This window comes from Rhea americana, unplaced genomic scaffold (genome assembly GCF_003343005.1).
Source record: "Rhea americana isolate MKP2758 unplaced genomic scaffold, rheAme1 scaffold_29, whole genome shotgun sequence".
In the NCBI taxonomy this organism is placed as follows: domain Eukaryota; kingdom Metazoa; phylum Chordata; class Aves; order Rheiformes; family Rheidae; genus Rhea; species Rhea americana.
In genome coordinates, this window is record NW_028186412.1 from 7,031,983 (window position 1) to 7,050,905 (window position 18,923).

The 18,923-nt window shown below is 39.2% G+C and overlaps 1 protein-coding gene across 2 annotated transcripts in view; it reads right to left on the bottom strand.

Moving 5' to 3' along the window:
* The window catches only part of PSPC1 (paraspeckle component 1), a 41,213-nt gene extending 30,894 nt beyond the window's left edge, over positions 1-10,319 (bottom strand). The window contains exons 1-4 of one of the 2 annotated variants that reach the window (XM_085309080.1): positions 9,811-10,317; positions 7,635-7,936; positions 4,961-5,056; positions 3,741-3,937 (exon numbers count right to left, since the gene is read on the bottom strand). In XM_085309080.1, coding sequence (XP_085165206.1) covers positions 3,741-3,937; positions 4,961-5,056; positions 7,635-7,936; positions 9,811-10,182 — 967 coding nt within the window. In that variant the 5' untranslated portion in view covers positions 10,183-10,317. Of the gene's footprint in view, positions 1-3,740; positions 3,938-4,960; positions 5,057-7,634; positions 7,937-9,810 lie in introns of both variants that reach the window. The other variant, XM_085309081.1, reaches the window with a different exon arrangement.
* Positions 10,320-18,923: the final 8,604 nt, after the last annotated feature.

Sequence of the window (18,923 nt, forward strand, 5' to 3'; positions counted from 1 at the left end):
CTGTTATCCTTTTACTTGGGTAGCACCAAAAATACACGGGCCAARAGGTTTCCTTTACAGTTCTGTCTTTACTCCCTTTCAACTTTACATACCCCTTTCCTTGTGTTATACGTGAAAAAATTCCTACCTTCTCTCTATACTTATCGCTATGAATTTATAATTCCCTCTTTTTTATTCTAAGGTGTATAGTTGCATTTTTTCAGTTCCTTCCTAATCATCTTGTGGCATAATAATTATCGTCTTTCCTGGAACTGTCAGTACTTCAAAGCTCAAAATGTCAATTTATGGTTCAGTACCATCTGACTATGGCTGAATGCTGGCACAAAGCCTTGCTAGCCAAATAAAAATACAGATGCAGAAGTTCAGGCTGTGCACAGAGCCACKCATATTAATAGATCTGAAAGGCTGGTAATTCTGGACAAGTCCAAAAAGAATTTTTAAATTGTACTAATTGATTTTTCAGGTTCTAAAAATGGGAAAAAAATACCAAGCTTTCACATGTCCCACAAAGAATAAGTTTCTGATTAAATTCGGTCAGGTTTTCCACTATTTCAATGAACTACTTTAACTACCCATTATGAGTAAATATTTACAAAATTCTGAAGCATTCCAGCAATACGTAGAATAGAAATACTATATCAATTTACTTATACCCTGAAATATGTGTTTTGCTTTACAAATTACTTCTGACTCATTCTTTCAAAAATGACAGTTGTGAGTGAAAAATTATACCTATCAAAAGAATGAAGTCTCTACCTTCAGTAATAATATCATAGCAAGAAAACATGAGTACTTAAGCCAACATGATCTAGTCTTTCTAAACCACGGAATGTAATTTCTGTAAAAACTTTTTTTTTTCCTCTTTATCAGCAGGAGTATATGAACTGTAACACTCTTCCTATTTTCTTTTTAGCTCCTGACATTTAGTATACTGCAGTTTTAACGTTTCATATTTCAGGATAACTATTTCAAAACACTTTGAAGTCTTTGACTTATGCATCAGGTATATAAAAACATTCATACTAGGTTCTGTCGCTTAGTTTCATTGATGCTTTCTTAAAAGGCTTCAAGGTGACGGATCTTCTTTGTATGTTCTGAATTACCTAGACCCAGAAACACTATTCAAATGAGCAAGATTTAGAAGCAGCTAATGCCTTAAACTAACTACAAGAGAAATAAACTTACTTTCATATACACCGAAGCCACAGAGTTCRTAAGAGAAAAATCAAACAAAAGAAATATCTGTTGACCGACCCCTAGAGCTTGGCAAGTTGTAAGTCCACAGATGAATAAGCAGAAAACTGAGTATCTGAGCAAAATTCAAGTTATTTAGTACCAAATAGAAGTATTCTAATCAATAATGAAGAGGGAAGGGGGGGGGAACCACCCTTCCTACATTAACAAGAAGCAGGTTTATTCATTCTTAGTATCAGCATCAAAAATGTCCTTATTCTAATAGCTCTTTAACAGAAGAAATAACATTCCACTTCCACATCAAAGCAGAGACTAGCAGATACTTAAAAAGGGATTTTTTTTTCCTGTTGTCCCTAGAAGAAACCCTAATATCYACAGGACATATCTGAGCTGTTCTCCCACGCTTTACCACTAAGAACTTTCTATCTTAATAAAACAGGTCACTGTCTTCTTGTCTCAGTTCCAAACATGATTAAGACATGATAATTTAGGAGAAAGTAATCCCTAATCTTGCCTTCAACTGCTGAAGAAATTCTAAGAATTTAACTGTATCGATTCTGGTACTGAGTCATTTGCACTATCAAATATTAACAACTAGTTAAGTCAATGATAAACATATCCAACTTACATTTTCAGTACTTAATCACACAAATATCGCACACAGTTAAAAATACTTAATTAAATTTATTCAGGCTAGGTAAATGGGAAAGGATTGTGCTATGTATTATATGTACTGTTGCTACATTACAGTAACATTTGTATTCCTCATCTGTAAGATATACAGGGTCCACCTGGCAATGAAGTGCTTTAACACTTTCCTCAGTTAAAAGACAAATTAATTAACCCAACAGTTGACAGTTATTGTGGCACTTAGACTTTCACTTCAGAACTGTTGATTTTTAGTGTTTGCTCTGTATTTCAGTATCTTATATAAACATCACGGTTTGTGATAAAAAGTAAGTATACTCATTTAGGAAAAAATGCAAAGTAAATTTTTTCCACTGACAACTTGCATCTGCAGTCGATTTACATGTTTCATTAAAATATTAAATAAAAAATAAAATAAGCATTGTAAGCTCTTTTTCTGTTAAAAATATTTTAAAACAGACTTTCAAAAAATTAAACTCAAATTATATTCAAGATAAGCGGGCAAAGTAACTCAGACATTTAGGTTCTTTGAGRCTACCAAGCTAATTTCATACTACATTAATCCAACCAATACGAAGATTTTCAACAGGTAAATCAAGTCAAAGAAAAAAATAATCAATATAAACTATTCTAAGAAAAAAGCTTTACTATCAATACATCCTTTCTTAACAGCTAACCATTAAGTAAGGCAAAATAATTGCAACAGAGTTTATATAATAATCATTTGGATTTAAGGCTTGAAATGCATCTGTTCCCTAGAATCTCAATAATTTTACATTTCTTTCAAAATGACCCAGCACTCTTCTTCAGTCTATCACTCCATTACTATATATATGACTATTAGTCTTATAATCTGATAGTTCCATTAAGATTTTAACAAATTATAAAATATTTCAGCATTTCATTTGTGCAAAGAACCTTGAGATCCCTTCTGACAGATCTGCAATATATTTATACAATATCCACTCAAAAAAATCTTGCAATTCTTGAAGTCATATAGGGGTAACTGAAGTAGTAACTCAATGGTTTTCAACTGGGAAGCAGTGTGAAAAGCAATAATTACGTCTCTACAAAGTTCTGGGGAGGAGGCTCCGAAGTACAAAGCGGTAGATACTTGCCCTGCTACTTTCCTCTGTGTCCTAGAAACAAACTCCACCCACCTCCATTCAAAGGTAGGGGCTGAAAGGAATTGCTAGTTGGTTTGCTTTGGCCCAAAAAYGGAAGGGCGGCGGGGGCAGAGAACATGTGCAAACAATTACATAGGATGGATACCAGATTTTACAGTTTCATGAACAAATGAAATTAGTGACAATATGCCTTTTTTTTCTTTTTTTTTTCACTTATAACTACATGCCCACATCACAATTCTCCACTGATGTGAGATTCAAAGAGATTTCAAAGCGAAAAATCACATAAAACTAGCCTACTGGGATACTTAAAAGTTATGTGTGAAAAGTATACAAAACAGCCATAGAAGGTACCAGGTATTTTTTCCCTTTTCCTGGTCAGGGCCCACAAACACTGCTAGTCTAATCTAGTACCATATGCAATGCTTTAATTTGAAAACAAACTTTACCGCTGAATGTGAAGTTACCATTTAATCTTTTCACATGGACTCAAATTAGACATTCTTATGAAGTGAAGAAAATAAACCTACAGAACCTCCCCTTTCCCACAGTTTCTTTCTTAGGTATCTGCTTCTTAATCCATTTCTGCAAATAATCAAGAAGTATGCTTAAGGGGAAATATTACTTCCCTTCTTACTAAAAATACTCTAGCTAAGTATTTTTGCTAAATACTTAACTAAAAATCGCTAAGTTTAACATACAGCTCAATATGTTACACAAAGAAAATGTGCGACAAAACAAATTTCARACTAACAGGTTATCCCATTTTACCTTGCCTCATCAGCATTAGCTGATGCTCATGTCTAGCTGCTTCCATTTCTGCCTCTAGTTTCTCTTTGGCTTCTCTAATGTTCCTGTCAACCTGCTCACGCTGTTGCTTTTCCATTTCATCAAGAGCCTTCCACCGTGAAGCATACTCAAACTCAAATGTTCCAGGCTGAGCAAAACGTGGAGGTTGCTCTCTTTCCCTAATAAAAATTTYGCAGTTAAAACATAGAGAAGCATACATTTGGATCAACAGTTGCAGCAGGCAAAGAATTTCTAAATTCACTTGAAGTGAATCACTTCAAGTATAGTTCTGACTTCAAATCAAACTGTCAGATAAAGTTCTAAACCAGTTGGTCAAAGCATAACATTAGGTACAGCTGTTAAGATAACTGACAAACTGTCCAAACAAAAACCCACTGAATATAAATTAGGACAAAAATTCATTTTTACATTGAAACAAATACTTAAAGCTGTGACACTAGACCTAACTGCATTCAGCCTTCTAAAGTAAGTGATCAGTTCATAAAATGAACTGTTCAAATAAAACTTACTACACTATTCAAAAAATTAGAATCGCTAAAAATATGCGAACATTTTATTTAACATTTCAACACTAATGTTATGAACTAAGAACAATGAGATTTTTAAAGTCTGGTATTCCAACAAGCATATCAATCATTTTAGCTTCAAACAACAAGATTTCTAAACAGCTATCAAATTGCCATATTTAATATTTATTTTCTCAAATCAGATTAGACGACCCCTCTTTCACTTCTTGCTCAAGACTCAGTTTCTCATATCGTACTCAATAAAATTGTATCTGAAGTCTGATAGCTACAGAGACTTAGATATCACTGGCTTTATAAAAAATTAATGGGCTAATCACAGGACTATAATCTGTGGGTATACAAATCTCTGYAGGATTAGACCACACCCTTAATCCACAGAAGGCCATACTTATTTGACATCAAGCTCCAAACGATTTCAGTGGATGTCAGAAATCTAAGTACTTTAGTAAATGTTAAACCAATCATACAAGTTTGAATTTTAGTATTGTTAGGAAATCTTGATAAGGTCCTATTTAGTCYGTTGACATAGGCGAGTATTACATATAAAACACTGTGTTTGCTTCTATTGCAGAAATTCAAAATAAAACTAGCATATATTTACTAAGCCAAACAAGCAAACAATGTTTTTATGAAATAAAGCTAAACAAAACTTACTTATGATACTGTTGTGTTTTCTGCATTAGTTTCTCTGGGAGCCCATCTTCATCATCAAATTGCTCCATTGGTTCTACAACAACAGGTCGAGGTGTTCTGGAAGAAAATTTCAATTGAATAATTGATTCATAAATGAAACATTTACAAAGTTACCATAGTATTTTGAGGAAGTACTCCAGACAAATAACAATATGTGATAGCTACAATTTCTGAGTCTTATTAATCCTTCTTAAATAGTAAAATTCCTATAAACCTGATTTTGAAAATCAGCTTTGAAAGGAGCATTTGTTTTACATTCTAAACAAGCTACTTTGCCTAGAAAACACCATTTTCTTCCATTATATAGTTCTACCTGCTATTACATATAAGGATATTTAAAGAAAACAAAATTCTAAAACCTTCTACAATTACAAAATATTTAGAAAGGAACTATCATCTTTACTTTCACTAGTGAGGTAATGTGGTTTGGGGCTACAATTATACTGGGAAGTACCAAACAAACCCAGAACAGACCAACACCTACCCTTATCCATATTCACATGGAATAGGACAAGTTACTTTTAAAAACTATTCTACAAATAAAAACAGCCTGGTAATTTGGCACTAATATTCCAATGACTAGGAAAATCATTTCTGCCTAAGTTATTTTTAACTCATTTCCTAAACTACCATCCTCTCACATCTTCAAAATACCTTCCTTCAATTTTCTTTTTTAAGTAATCAGAGGCAAGTATTGACCAAAAGCTTAATTATTGAACTCTGCACCTTTGTATCACTTTGCAGATCTTTTCCACAGGAGAAAAAGAAAAAGATGCCATCAATACATTTTAAGAACATCTGGCATCAAAGAAGGTTTAAAAAAATTAAGRCTGGAATCACACAGCACAACTCTGCAGTTACTGCTCCTAAAATGATCTCTATGAGAACTGTTATTAATTCTGGCAACTAAACGTAATTGAACTGGAGAGATAGCATGTTTATAATTAAAATGAACAATTACCTCTCCAAACCTAACGTTTCTAATGCCTGAGATTGACATATTTGGTACATACATTAAAAGACTTTTTCCCATATAGGCAAAGGGCTAAGAATGTAAAATCTTAGATTCCAAAGTAAATTATCAAAGAAAAATAGTGTGATTTTGCTGCCATGTTATTATGTCTACAACTATTCAGGGAACATGTCAGCCTTGTAAGCAAGACTAAGATCAACTGCTTTTTATTCACTGAGGTCATGGTTCACGGTTGGACGGTCGCTTCAATCCAACAAATCTATGCAGCTGGTAAAACAAGAAAACCCCTCTCCCTTACATCCTAACTTTTTTCCCATGTCACATCCCTCATGCCAAGAATAGCATGCATATAACACCGTGGTGTTCACTGAACTAGATCAGTTGCCTGCTTTGGCTCACCGTGCTGCCATTCAAATTCTAATGCCAAGAAAACCCAGTGGATAAAAGCAAATTGCTTATACCTTTTGATAACAGTAGAGACTTATTCAGATTAAATTTACTATGTAGCCACTGATCCACAAAATCAGGATGCAGTTCAGTGACAGATCAGATTTAAGAGCTCATTAGTATCAGTTCCAGATCCTTTCCTGCAATCTCCTCCTGGAAAAAATTCTCCTGGTTTATATTCTCCTAGGCTTGATGTTCATAATGCTTGTGTTAGCAAGCACCTCCACCAAGCTGGAACAACCACAAAATGAAACCAACAGAAAGAGCTGAATAGCTTTCTACTGCTTTAGCAAGCTCAGGTGGTTTAAAGATCTAATGCAGTTCTCAAGGGGGGGAAATATCAACAGCATAGTCACAGCAGAAACAGAAGGAGAACTGAGACTTCCCCAATGGGATAGCAGCAACCATTCAGAGCCATCTTCAATGCTCTTGTGGGACCACAACTTTATTTTCCCAAGTGAGAAAAAAAACACAAAAACATGAAATGTATTTGAAAGTATCTATCATTTCACACAATCTTTAAGAAAGCATTTGAAGATGTCACCAGTGAATATGTGAAAGCACAGCTATTAACACTGATAACTCTCTTTAGCAATTATAGAAATGGGGTATAGGTAAGTGCTGTAATTCACAAGCTTGCTTGCCCTAGAAATACAAAGTTTTCCAAAGGTCTCTGCTACCGACTTCTGCAGAATCTAAGTCTTCATTTTCAAAACACGTTATCTCCCCYGTCAAGCCACAAGGAGAACTTTAAAAACAGAGAAAAATGCAAAAACATTCCTGAATCTACAGCATTATCATCAGTAATTCAGTGCATAGTTTCACCAAGAGGCAGAGAAATATAATTTGTTTGGCCATATTCTTACTAGGATCACCAAAATAGTGCCATCAATGAAACTAGAAAAAGCACTATTATGTAGAGAAAGAAAAGTTAACAGGAAATTAACAAGCAGCATGGTGAGTCAAATGAAAGTTTCACTATCAGACTTCCATACAGTAATTATAAGACTTACAGCTACTCAGTTAAAAAAAAGCTGTTCTTCCTCACCAAAAAGTTAGCAGTACTTTTGGTGTCCATGTAAATCACCTTAATTTCTCATCTCATGGCTTCCACTATTTGTAAATGAAATAAGTAGAGAATGCTCACAAATGCTGCTTTTCTTCAAATAAAAAAAAATACATACAACAAATTCACTCAAAAACCTGTGAACTTACGTTGTAAGCAAGAATGCACCATCACTGCATCTTTCTAGAGCTTTCCGTGCTGGAGGTTTTGCTGCAAATTCTACGAAACCTTTTCCTGTAGCTCTGCCACGATCATCTACTACAACAACAGCTCTTTCCACCGGGCCAAATTGAGAGAATGCTTGTTCCAGCAGCTCATTAGAAACCACAGGTGAAAGATTCTTGACAGTTAAGGCAGCTCCATGTGTGGCAAATCGAATTCGAAGTGGTCTGCTCTTCAAAATTGTACCATCGAGTTCTGCTTTTGCTATTTCAGCCAGTGTCCTAGATTCCTTTTTCAAGATACAAAATATTTTTATATACTCTATTTTCAAAAACAACAGAAATCAGTTTCCTGATCCCCCAAGGGAAAATAAATACACACACACACACATAATACACACATACACACACATACTTTTTAAACCTTGAGCACATTAGTATTAGGGTCATTCAACATTCTTTTTTTCAAAAGTTTCCGTCCACTGATTTTAAAATGTCTTTGGTGTTTCCATATGATTTACTGTAAAAAAAATGCCTCACGCATAAACTTTAAGCGCATATTCAAGAACTTATTTTTGTCAATGTTAACTTGGTATGTGCTGCTTTGTAAAGCACTTTCAGTAGAGTTGAAAACTATGCCCTACATCCTTATGTCTGTATAATACGAAGCAGTGTTTTCAAAGATCACACCAAAGCATCTAATTTTTTTCTTTTCTTTCTCCCCTTTTTTTAAATGAAGGAATGAATGAAGCTATTTTAAATGAAACTATTTTGGGGTTATCACACTCATTGCTTTTGTTGGATGAACTTTTAATGGATATGTAATTCAAATTTCATCAATAAATAATTTGCTCTAATATCCTTCTTTACTCTTGTATTCATTTATGTGCTTTCTGCACCCAGATCCATGAGACAGTCTTCTTTAATGACTGCCCTTGTTTTATTTTAGCAATTTTTACTTAGCTTGATGCCTGCAATCCTTTAAAGAAATGATTCCTTAGATCACAGCCATTTTCTCTGCAGTTCATTTGACTGGATAATCGGCAAAGGAATAGTCTGTTTCCTAAGTGCAACTGCTATTAACAAAAGTTTAGATAAAAGCTATATCTGTTCTGCATTATATATGTATCTGAATACACGTAAACCTGTTTCACTTGCTCCCCAAAAAACTGCTATTTGAGGCTTGGAAAATGTACAGCAACATTACAGAAGTCATCATTAAAATGGCAACTAATCAGAAAAACTAAACAGCAGAATATATTGAAAATCATAATTAGCGACACCCAAAGCACTATAAAGCTATTCTCGTAATGGTATCAATCAGTGCATTCTCGACATGGAAGTCAAGATAAGTAATTCTGCATGTTAAACTGAAAATTTTAAACATTTACCTCAAGTTTTTAGAATGTTTCCTTTTTCACATGCTCAAGATAATATTGATCGAATTGCATAAAAATCTAGTCACTTATTTCTTACCTAGGCAACATTAATCAACCCAAGTTCGCAACTTTGAAATTACATGTCCTTAGTTTTCACGATGTCTGAGCAGCAGTATTTTAAAACAATACTGTACAGACTTAAGTGTTTCTAAAAATCAACGAGTGTATTTTTTCATACACCAAAATCTATATTTATAACGAACCACACGGCTGAAATTTGCTTCAGCACAAAGGAAAACTTCTAGTCCTAACGTACTGTAACAAGCTCCCAAATAAATGTGTTTAACGAAAACCCTCATTACGCGACCGCCTTACGCGAAGGAAATCGCGCGAACACATCTTCCATTTACTATCACTCAACAGTAACAGGCTGCAGGAGTACCCGTGGCAGCAGCGTATAAACGATAATTGGTGGAGAGATCTGAAACCAGCGGAGACGCCGAGCAGCGAAGGGAATGCCTAAAAGCCAAGGGCTGGGAAGGCTGMTGAAAATGCAGGCGCGTTGCGTCGAGGTAAAGAGGGGAGGGGGAGGGAAGAGGAAGCTGAGGAAACTGCACTAGTGGCACTAAAGAGAGGAAGAGAATGCGGAGTGGATATTGTTCCTTTTACACGCTCCCGGCCGGGAAAGGCGGGTGGTGCGTGTTGGGGCGGGGGGGGGCGTCTCCCGCTTACAAAAGCGGGTCCCAGGTTACGGGGCGGCCACACGAGCCTGCGCGAACCCTCACCAGGCGAATGAAGCCAAAGCCACGGTCGCGATTGATGAAGACCTCGCTGGGCTCCCCGTAGCGCTCGAAGAGGCGCTTGAAGTCTTCTTCGGTGATGTCGGTGGGCAGGTTCCCCACGAATAGCCGGCAGCGCTGCGTGTAGCTCTTCTCCCCGGGCTTGAGAAAACTCTTAATGTCGATAGTGAACCCGATCTCCTGCTCTTCGTCGCCAGCTTCTTTGCCCGGCACTACCGCCATGGCGGCCGCTGCCTCGCTCTCTGGTTCTAGGCCCCGCAATCCTTTCAGGCTGCCGCCACCCCCTACCATGCCCAGCGGCGTCGCCGGGGAGCTATTCTCGATTCGCACTTGCTTCAAGTTCCTATTCGCTGCCATATTYAGACCTCGCTCCTTCCTTCTCGCTGCTTTCTCGAGGGGCGCGGAGCCGCGCTGGGCAACCACCTCCTCGGACCCGCAGCCAATTCAAAATGGCGCCGCCGCCACCCTCGACGAGTTGTAACGTCCCTGAGCAGAGCCCCGCCAGCCCCGCTCCTGCGCAGTGGCCTCCCGCCTGGCCGCTTGCGAGGCGAGGGGGGTGGCGTGCGCATGCGCTCGCCTGCGCGGCCGCGCACCGGAGCGGGCGGCGCTGTGGCGGCCGCGACGTCCCGCCCTCCTTCGGGCGGTGCCGCTCGCTGTGGGCTCCCGGCTGGGGCTGCACCCGCCCCACGCCGGGGGAGAAGCGTCGTTGCTTGCGCGGAGGCGGACGTGTAGCCGGGGTGTCACCGTCAGGGAGCGCTAGGGACTTTCCTGCTTCTGCCGTTCCCCGCTCGGTCCCYGCGGCCTCACCCACCCACACGAAGAGCCCTTAGCTTGGGCCCTGCCTGAGGCAGCGTTGGTCCCTCAATCGTTAGGTTCCTGCAGGCCTCGTTACAGTCCGTACGGGGTTGGATGAGCCCCCTGCTTGGGTCTGCCCTGAGGGAAAGGTGGGCAGAGCTGAGCCCTACCAGGGGCACGCGTGCGCGCCCATGGCAAGCCAGCAGCGGCTGGGGGAGCAYGGTTATTGTGGGAGGGGGAGGCCTGGATAACGGGAGAGACAGCTGGGATGCAGCCGGAGACTGCACAGGGGAAGAGGGGTCTGAACGCTGGAGCAGCCTCCACAGGGAAGAGGCCGCGGAGAGGGAGGACCCTGCCTGAAAAGAGTTTGACGAGTTACAGGTGGGAGAGGAGTCTGCGTGGAAATAGACCTCGTTACAGGTGCTGCTGGCAGAGCAATTTCTTACAGGCCACCAGCTTTGTTATTAAGCTGACAACTTTCTTCTGGGAGCTGTGAAGTCATATGTTTGTTTCTTCGTGCATGCTCTCTTATAGCTAGGACTACAGTTYGTCTCCTGCTCGCCTGTCAGACACAGCAGCTTGGCTGGATCCATGCTGCAACAAGTAATTAGGCTGCTGCACAGGATCTCAGACAAAGAGCTCATTAGCCTGCCTGGGGCTGCACAGAAACCCTGATGAACTAGGCAGTTCCTTGGCTCCCACTACTGCAGCCTGTCTGCTCCAGATGCCCACATAGTATGGCATCAAGCAAGGGAACTCCATGGATAACAGAGCAAGGCTTCAGGAGAAAATATTTATTTATTTTATTAATAAAACTATGTAATTGAAAAAGCCTAGAGAGTCTCATATGTCTAACATTTGCCTTAGCTACTTCATGGCATGGACTGTTCTTTGAAAAAGCAATATCACATTCAAGAAGTTAATTCCAAAGCAGGCATCAACCTGTTGCTGTGGGATTTTCCTGCCCCTTGGGGAATATTCTAAGCTCTTATGTCTATTTGTTTTCCATCTGAGGTACAAGGAAGTTCTCAGTCACCTTCCTTTATTTCTCTAAGCATGTACCAGGATCTGGAGAAAACAGGAGTTCCCCAAACAGCATGAGTCACTTTTTTAGATCACCTGTTCCTGAAGCGGAGACTCCTGAGCCTATAGTATTGAAATGAACAAAGATTTAAACCCCTGGAAATCACAAAACACAGACTGGAGAGGAAGGATAGTTACTCCAAGCAAAGGCAGGAAATCAGGCTGTGTTAGAGATATGAGGGAGATACAGAGGAGCGGGAGGGAACCCTTAGAACTTTATCACCTTGACTGTTCGAAATATAGTTTGTAATGTATTTAGGATTCAGCAACAAATGTTATACAAAAAAAGGAGACTAACTTACTGTAAACCAGTACATTTTCTTTTAATTAAGAAAGTAAAAGGRGTGGAAGAAATGTTAGAAATAATGATGGCTGTATAYATTGTAGAAAGTGAAGGCTCAGTAAGTAAAAAAAGGGGAGATGTATTGTAGTTATTGCCACCACTGCTTAATAAAATTGCCAAGATTTTCAGGTATAGCCTTCCAAATCATGTTAGGAAATCATGGTTGTATATTTAAATAGTTGTAACTTTTATTACTATGTACTGTAAGAAATGAACAGAAGGAACAAAGGAGTGTTTATAAATTCCAWAACATTTTTACCTTTCCTTAGGTACAGCAATGTCTCAATAACAAATGATTACTGAGTGCTAGAAGAAACATTTCTCTTGCTTTAAAAAAAATGCTTTAACAATTTGGTTGATAAAAAGCTGAATTAAGAAGACTGAACATTATCTCACACTAGTTTAATAAAATTCYGACGTTCAGAAACAAGAAAATGATAAATAGATATGAAAAAAACAGAAATACTTATTTAACACAGATGCTCATGTATCCTTAACTTGCCTTCATTAGTTAGAGTCACAGTATAACATGCATACCTGCATTCTGTTTTTAAACTTTGCTGAACAGGAACTACTTGCACATGCCCTACAATCAAATGTTYTAGGGTGTCATACTCAAAGAATCTGAATTCTGCTATATTTAATCACTTTGTCTGCTACAGAGAAAGGTTCTACTTGCTGTATGCTAAAGTGTGTTATTGCTAACAAGGCATTTGGATATACTTCCAAAATACACACCATCCAGCATGGTGTCTTATATACTCAGAAGCAACTGTTACTCGCTTTTGACTTCCTATATCCCAGCATTACTCCCCTGCCAAGTATCACCAAGTATCACAGTCCTGCTAAAAATCAGGGAGGTGTCAGACCTCTAAAAGAAAGTTGTAAGAGCATTTTATATTGCAAACTTGTAAATGCTACACACCTTGATCTGCAGGTAAAGATTTCAAACTATATATATTTACCACTGAAACAACTTTAAAGTGATTGCTCAGATAACAGCAGCAATAGTAGCTCTTGGTTCCACTCCAGCAGTGCAGCTTTGTCAGCACCAAAATAAGCAGAGGTAAGTACCATGCATCAGGTGATTAGCAGTGACTTATTGCTCAACACATCTCTCAACTCCCAGATTTATTTCTTTCTGCTTCCTAGAGTCTGCAATGGATTAGGATTGGCACTTTTAACTCAAACTATAGGATCATGATAGAGTAAGCCAGGAAGCATTAAAACTGAGATGAGCTAAATTAGGGMATGGAAAAGGTGTTCCATTTGGGTTTAGATGGGAGGAAAGAGGAAGACAAGCAAGAGCACAGAGCTGGAGTTCTGCACTGAAAAAAAGTGGGGCATGGAATAGGACAGTAGGTGACAGCCTGAAGTTGGGATCCCATTCGAAAGGGATGAGGGTGTGCAGGGCCAGGGAACAGAGGAACATCTCCTYTTTCAGTTGTGCGTGACCTGACAGAGGAGGGAGCTGCTGCTGCTGTTCATCTCTTGCCACCAAAGATGATGTTTGCCTGAAACTACTCACGGCAATGTCTGGACAAATTAAGCCTATTATATGTCTTGGTGTACACTTCTGAATTTTGCCTACAAAGTTAAATTGGCTAAGAACGTTAAAAAAGCACTAGCTAACATGGCTGTGCCAGCGAACCTGATGGTATAAACACAATTGTGTGGAGGAAGGAGTGCTTAATGCCATTTTGAAGAAGTGATGTGTACTCTGTAAATATGCAAGTCTTCCATACTACCTCATCATAATACCGCTCAGGGGCATTAAGAGCGGTTACAAGCTAATATCACTGCAGTGCCATCTGGTGACAGATACTGGAATTATCACTAGTACTTGAATAAATCAAGCGAGAAGAAACAGAAAACCTACAATACCATTATCTATCTCTTTTGGTCCTACATGGGTAGGATGACTTGGATTTTCTATTTTTAAGCTGGGTGGGCAGGCCTCTTTTCTCTGTTCTTCTCAATATTAGCACAATTCACCAAGACACATTTATTTTATTTATATGGAGAAAAATATGCATGAATCACATTTGTAGAATAATCTGTAAAATTTATACAGTTAGTAGACAGCTATAGGCATACTACATTAATAAATTTTTAAATAAATGAAAAGGCGTATTTCTGAGTTATCTGAGTTTTTCTGAATATGAGAAGTCAGCATTATTCTTTAAAACAACCCTGGACTCAGGGATGGAAATGTAATTGCCAGACTGTCATTTAGGCTTGACAAATGTTACCTGTCTTTTCCAAAGCTACTATGCTCATTAACATAATCAATGCATACAACAGAATTAATTTCAAATATTTTTCAGTATATATTCTTTGTCCATTCTCTGAAAAAACAACAATTAACTGCTAACCAAACAGGAAAGTTAAGGCTTTAAGAAAACATCCCCCAAGTACATTCAGCCCTTAATTTGTCTTTAAACAATCATTCGGTTTGTTGTCAGCATATCATAAAGAAGATGTTCCTGACTGAAACGCCCTAGGACCATATTTGGAAGGAGTAGCAGCTTGTGGGGAACAGTTTAAGTGACCAGGACAGACCTAAAATAACTATAAAACCAGGAGCTCCTAGCCCAGAAGGAAAACAATGTCCCACCCACATCTCACTCAGGCCTTTTTCTTCAGAGCTGTTTAACACAAACACAAGCACTTGCAAATTACCAWAAAGCTGTGCAATAACCCCAACCAAAATAGCCTGCAGGCTGCTGAGGCCTTCCCCTTTGCACTTCCTTCTGTGCATATTTGTCTTTCTCCATCCCTAGAAAGAAAGCCTATCTCTTCCTTTGAAGTCCTCCTGAACCATGGGAGGTGCAGACAAACTTTGATCAGTTTCTGACACTTTAACCCTCAAATGAGCTGGTGAAAATTGCACTGCCAAATGACAGGGAACTGCCTGCTATTTCCCGTTCCATATTTTGCATGCCATGCAAAATCCACCAGCCTGTCTGTGGTTATGACCTCTACTGAACMGTTACTGTCTGAATAACACCAAGGTCATGGGAACTATCTTTGTACTGGAATCATTCAAAATTGAGCTATGCTATTGATAAGACACTAGGYACTTAAAAATGCTAAACCCTGCACCCATCAAGTATTTTCTTCTTCCATACTTGTGACAGCATTTATGATGCTGGAAGAATTTGTTGTTGGGATCATATGAGCAGGCAAAAGCAAAAGCACTGGGATGAAGCTCAGGAGTATGCTACCAAACTTAGAGGATGAACCTGGCTCAGTAGAGCAGATTCTGCTGCAGGCAGAGTGCAGGCCTCTCCTCCGCTCCATGATGCTCTCCCTCATTTAGCTGCAGGGAGCAGGAAAGAGTTGATCAGCCACATCTACATCTGGAGCATAGGTTCACAGAGTAGGAGAGGGCTGTGGCACTCTCCTTGCTAAAGAGTGCACTGAGAGAGGATGTGATAGACAGTCTTTGGTCCAAAAGACAATAGCGAGACAATCACCGTCAATGTGTGAAATTTAGCATAACTGGAAATATAGGATGGGCAAGGATGCAAATAATATCTAATGCTCAAAAGCTAGGTAAGCAGAAGACCTGCCAGGCAATTAGACAGTTGACACTGAGATAATATCGTACTAAGCATGAGCTATTTCAGTTTTTTATAGAGATGTTTCTGTCAGCAGTGGATCATTCTTTTCAGTATTTTCTCTATCGTCCTAATGATTTTGAGTTGGAGATTTCACTGTATTAGCAGGCAATGAATTTTCAGTRTATTAGCACTGTATTAGCCAGGGCAACATCATCAGGTGACAAAACAACTCTAAATCTAGACAGCATCCTATAAAAATAATACCATGTAAATAATTATGCTGAACTTTGAATATTTTCTACATATATCATTGTCTTCTACAGAGTTGCATAACTGAGCACTTGTTATAGTTTGGCACCTGAATACATAAAAACTAGAAGTGAAGTGACCTATAAATTTATAAAGTTTTGATAGCCATAAACTTTTCATGCAAGCCTGTGAGTATGACAAAATTCAGGGGAAGTGCATATTTAACCCTTTCTCTAAACCAGATATATTTTAAATATATCTCTCCAAGAGATACATCTCTCCAAGCATGTGGAGGAAAAGAAGGTGATCAGGAGTAGTCAGCATGGATTCAACAAGGGGAAATCCTGCTTAACCAATCTGATAGCCTTCTCTGATGACATGACTGGCTGGATAGGTAAGGGAAAAGCAGGGGATGTTGCTGAAGCCTGACTTCAGTGAGGCTTTTGACACTGTCTCCCATCATATCCTCCTAGATAAGCTCAGCAAGTGTGGGTTAGACGAGTGGACAGGGAGGTGAGTTGAGAACTGGCTGAAAGGCAGAGCTCAGAGGGTCATCATCAGTGGCGTGGAGTCCAGTTGGAAGCCTGTGGCTAGTAGAGTTCCCAGGGCTCAGTACTGGTCCTGTTCAACTTCTTCATCAGTGACCTGGATGAGGGGACAGAGTGCCTCCTCAGCAAATTTGCTGATGATACCAAGCTGGGAGGAGTGGCTGACACACCTGAGGGCTGTGCTGCCCTTCAGAGGGGCCTGGGCAGGCTGGAGAGTTGGGCRGAGAGGAACCTCCTGAGGTTCAACAAGGGCAAGTGCAGAGTTCTGTACCTAGGGAGGAACAACCCCATGCACCAGTACAAGCTGGGGGCTGACCTTCTGGAGAGCAGCTCTGCAGAGAAGGACCTGGGACAACAATGTGATCTTGTGGCCAGGAAGGCCAACGGTATCCTTGGGGTGCACTAGGGAGAGTGTTGCCAGCAGGTGGAGGGAGGTGATCCTGCCCCTCTACTCAGTCATTGTGAAACCTCAAGTCCTGTGTCCAGTTCTGGGTTCCCCACTACAAGAGAGACATGGAGCTACTGGAGAGAGTCCAGCGTAGGGCTACGAAGATGATCAGAGGGCTGGAGCATCTGCCCTATGAGGAACGGCTGCAAGAGCTGGGCCTCTTCAGCCTGGGGAAGAGAAGACTGAGGGGGGATCTTACCAATGTGTACCAGTACCTGAAGGGAGGGTGTCAAGAGGACGGGGACAAACTCTTTTCAGCAGTGCCATATGACAGGACAAGAGGCAATGGGCAGAAATTGAASCACAGGAAGTTCCGCCTGACCGTGAGGGGGAATTTCTTCCCTGTGAGAGTGACAGAGCACTGGAACAGGTTGCCCAGAGAGGTTGTGGAGTCTCCTTCTCTGGAGATATTCAAAAACTTACCTGGATGCAACCCTGTCTAACATGCTCTAGGTGGCCCTGCTTGAGCAGGGTGGTTGGACTAGATGATCTCCAGAGATCCTTTCCAATCAACCATTCTGTGATTCTGTGATTCTGTGATTCTGTGTAAATGTGAAACCCATAAATGAAACAAACAGACTTACTATTATGCTGATCAGACATTCTCTGCTAAACATCTTATTAAAACAAATGTGTGAAATAGTTATTAATTCATAAAATCTGTAGTGAAATGGCATTTCCCAATATAGATACTTATGAAAAATAATTTCTCAGTATTCAGCCATTTTAAAAGAGATGAAATTAAAGAATCTGCCTGTTCCATGAAAGCCTTTCAACATAATAGTTTAAAGTCTAAAGAGCCAATAGCACTACAGAGAGCTATATAGCTTTTAAGGTTTTCATTCAATTGAGGGACAATTTGCTTGATGTCCAATCAAGTGTAGTAAATAGCCAATAATTACATGTTTTTACTCCAAATCTTGTCTCTCACAACTTAAGGGAAGGAATTTAAACTGAAATAGGAATGTGTAAAATCAATTTTTTTGTTATCTAATACTTTTACCTAAACTTCTTTGATTTCACTCATGTCTGTTAATCACTTTTACAGMTGGACAAAAAAAGAGTATTTATAATCTTTGAGCATTTTCAGCAGGTCAAAATATTTTACCATCYTGAAATAGGGGAAAGATTCAAAACCTTTAAAATTTTACCTAATTAAAATTCTGAAATAATGAGCAGATTAGATAAAATGAAACATTGTTTTGATTTTTTWWAAAAAAAWTTTAATTTTATTGTGCTTATTTATTTTTGTGATAGATGCAGTTTGTCTGTAGTGTAGCACACAAGATTTTAGAAACTGCCATAATAGAGAAAGCCCAAAGCTCTTCTAGTTCACTGTACTGTACTGTCTTTGACAGGTAGTTGYCAGATGTTTAAGAGCAAAGTACTGACCTGTCTTGTATGTAGATATAGGATTAGTTTTATTGTAGCAAACTAAAGATCCTCAAAAATGATGCAAGATGTATAATATCAGGGTTAGCAAATTAAAATTGCTGTCAGAAAATTAAATTTCATTTTAAACTGTGTAATGTGGCATTAACAAGCTATTTCCACTGGCTATAGTTATTATTCCATGTTTATTAATGCAAACTTACATCTAAAATCATACCTCACATAGATTATACTTTAAACATTTTATATACTTCTATTCTTTTTGTGAAACTCAGAAAAAAGTCTTKTGACTGTGGCTGGCAGCACAACTTAAGTTGGTTTAAACAGTCTCCTTTCCATTCTTTCCCCAACACCTCTTATTACCCCATCCAGTTTTTTTAACACATTAACTCAGCTGCTTACACAGCCACGTGTAAATTGGACTGAGGAGCTAATCCAGCTAAAAGAATGAAGAGGGGGAAGAGGAGCAAGCAAATGGCTGTTTGAGCAAGCACTACTAGCAAATAAATKCAGTACCACATTTTATGCTACTCTCAAACAGCATTTGGCAAAGAGGCTTCATCTTCCCTGAGGCAAGGGAGGAAGCATTTCCTGAAGTGTTGTTTCCTGCAGTATCAGGCATTCAGTGGTATGCCTCGTGGGAGCATGACAAAGGGTCTGTCCCTATAACAAGS